General features: G+C 39.3%; 1 protein-coding gene across 1 annotated transcript in view; it reads right to left on the bottom strand.

The window, feature by feature from the left end:
- The window catches only part of abcc1 (ATP binding cassette subfamily C member 1 (ABCC1 blood group)), a 111517-nt gene extending 110430 nt beyond the window's left edge, over positions 1-1087 (bottom strand). Inside the window, exon 1 of the mRNA XM_016666015.1 lies at positions 898-1087. Within this exon, the coding sequence (XP_016521501.1) occupies positions 898-945 (48 nt within the window). The 5' untranslated portion in view covers positions 946-1087. The remainder of the gene's footprint in view (positions 1-897) is intronic.
- Positions 1088-2337: the final 1250 nt, after the last annotated feature.

Raw genomic sequence — 2337 nt, forward strand, 5'->3', positions numbered from 1 at the left:
TATTTTAAGTCAATCATCTGCCTATAAAATGCTGGGGGGGGGGGCACATGTGGCCCGCGGGCCTTGAGTTTGACACGTGCACTACAGGTACTTGAGAGTCAATTCCAATGTTTTTCTGATCAGTGCTCGTTACAAAAAGCAGAAACTATTCACTTATGTTTACAATGCGGTTAATCATGAGTTGAAATTAATTTATTCTGGTGAACCTGAATGTGAATGGGATTGTCTTGTTACTCATTGATCTGGTTATGCTCAAATGCGGTGTTTTCAAAGAGCACTGAATGCTCGCCGTAGAAACTTGGTTTGAAACATAATTTTCACATGCAACATCAAACACATATGCGTCAAATGGGATTTATAGTAAAGTTTTGCAAACGGTTTTGTCACACAAGTAGCATTTTTCAGCAGGCATCGACACAGCCACCTGCAATTTAGAAACATCTGCGGTGCGCATAGGTTTCAACCAGTTAATTTAACCACCAGGTGTTATAGATTACATAACATCTGTCCAACAGGAGCAGTCCGTATAAATCTAAGGTTTACTGTTCCACTGATCGTTGCTAGTGATAGTGTGTGTCACGTGCCTGGTTCAGTTGCCACGATCCAGTAGGTTAGTTACATCATAGACTTCAATCTCTGCTACAATGACACGAGAACACTACATTAAATTCTGTTAATTAAAGTAGTATATAAACGTGGAGACTAAAGTAAATGGCTTAGAATAGCTGTATTCTGTAACAAAGACCAGCACTGACTCTGTCAGGGCAACCCAAATCAAACTTCCCGGGGCCATAGCTACAGTCTGTTAGCATGTGCAACCCGGCGGCTAACGACAGCCGACCGGCCGGCAGACGACTTTAGACAGAGGAAATAAAGAGGGAACGAAAAGAAACTTACCCAAAACGGATCCGAACTGTCCACACTGCAGAACCTTTCCAGTCCCATTCGCCGCCACGTTCAGATTCCCACAGTTTTTCTTAGTTTTTTATATTCAGCAGTTGTTTTGTAACCAGAAGGTAAACCTAATCTAAAGGTACAGCAGAAGGTTGTTGTCTTCTCATTTCTTCTTTTTGAGTAGTGAGAAAAGCAAAGTGCTGCCACCTACTGACTATCCAATTGCAGTGCACCAAGACGTTTCAATTCATTGTCGTCTTTTATTTGCATTTTCTACAAGTATTAGGGAAAAAAGTCTCAGGGAAGAAACATTATTTGTCTTTGTTTTGTTTTGTTGTTTTTATTCTACTTTAAAATAAAAACGGCAAATTCTGCTATCAACGTAAAAATAATTGTTACTTCAGATTGTCATAGAGTGTGCACAAGCATGGCAAAACTGGGCCACAGTTCTTGGTGCAAATGTGTTTCATAATAAACAAAATAAATATAAATATAAACAATAAAAACACAAACTTAATCCTTCAAGCAAACAATGTATTTAATCGGCTACTTTGTCCCATTTATTCATATCTACAATTAGAAATACATCTATTAAAAATGTGTCATTATGTTATACCACGGGGAGTGGAGAGAAGGGGATTGGAGAGCAGCTATATCACTGCAGAGAAAGGTTAGGTTCTGAGCTCAGTTGGATGGAAAGACATTGTGAATGGAGAAGTGTGCCACTGAAGGAGATGCTTGGTGCTGACAGAGGGCCATGCATGGAGTGGGAGATCAAATCAAATAAAATTTGATTTATATAGCATATTTCAGCAGCAAGGCATTTCAAAGTGCTTTACATCATAACAAAAACAAAAACACAAAGTCATGCAACATAGAATCAACAATCAAAACATTACATTAAGTCAAATACCATCATTAAATTTGTAATTGATTACATATCAAATACAACTCTAAACAGGTGGGTTTTAAGTTGAGATTTAAAGGCACTCAATGTTTCAGCATTTTTACAGTTTTCTGGACGTTTGTTCCACATTTGTGGTGCATAGAAGCTGAATGCTGCTTCTCCTCGTTTGGTTCTGGTTCTGGGGATGCAGAGCAGAACCAGAACCAGAAGATCTGAGGGGTCTAAACGGTTGGTACAGCAATAACAGATCTTTAATGTATTGTGGTGCTAAACCGTTCAGTGATTTATAAACTAACAACAGTATTTTAAAGTCTATTCTTTGAGCTACAGGGAGCCAGTGTAGGGCCTTTAAAACTGGTGTTATGTGCTCTATCTTCCTGGTTTTAGTGAGAACACCAGCAGCAGCGTTCTGGATCAGCTGCAGCTGGAGGATTGATTTATTAGTCAGACCTGTGAAGACGCTGTTGCAGTAATCAATGCGGCTGAAGATAAACGCATGGATGAGTTTCTCTAGATCGTGCTGAGACATTAGTCCT

Source organism: Poecilia formosa, unplaced genomic scaffold, assembly GCF_000485575.1.
Source record: "Poecilia formosa unplaced genomic scaffold, Poecilia_formosa-5.1.2 Scaffold647, whole genome shotgun sequence".
In the NCBI taxonomy this organism is placed as follows: Eukaryota; Metazoa; Chordata; class Actinopteri; order Cyprinodontiformes; family Poeciliidae; genus Poecilia; species Poecilia formosa.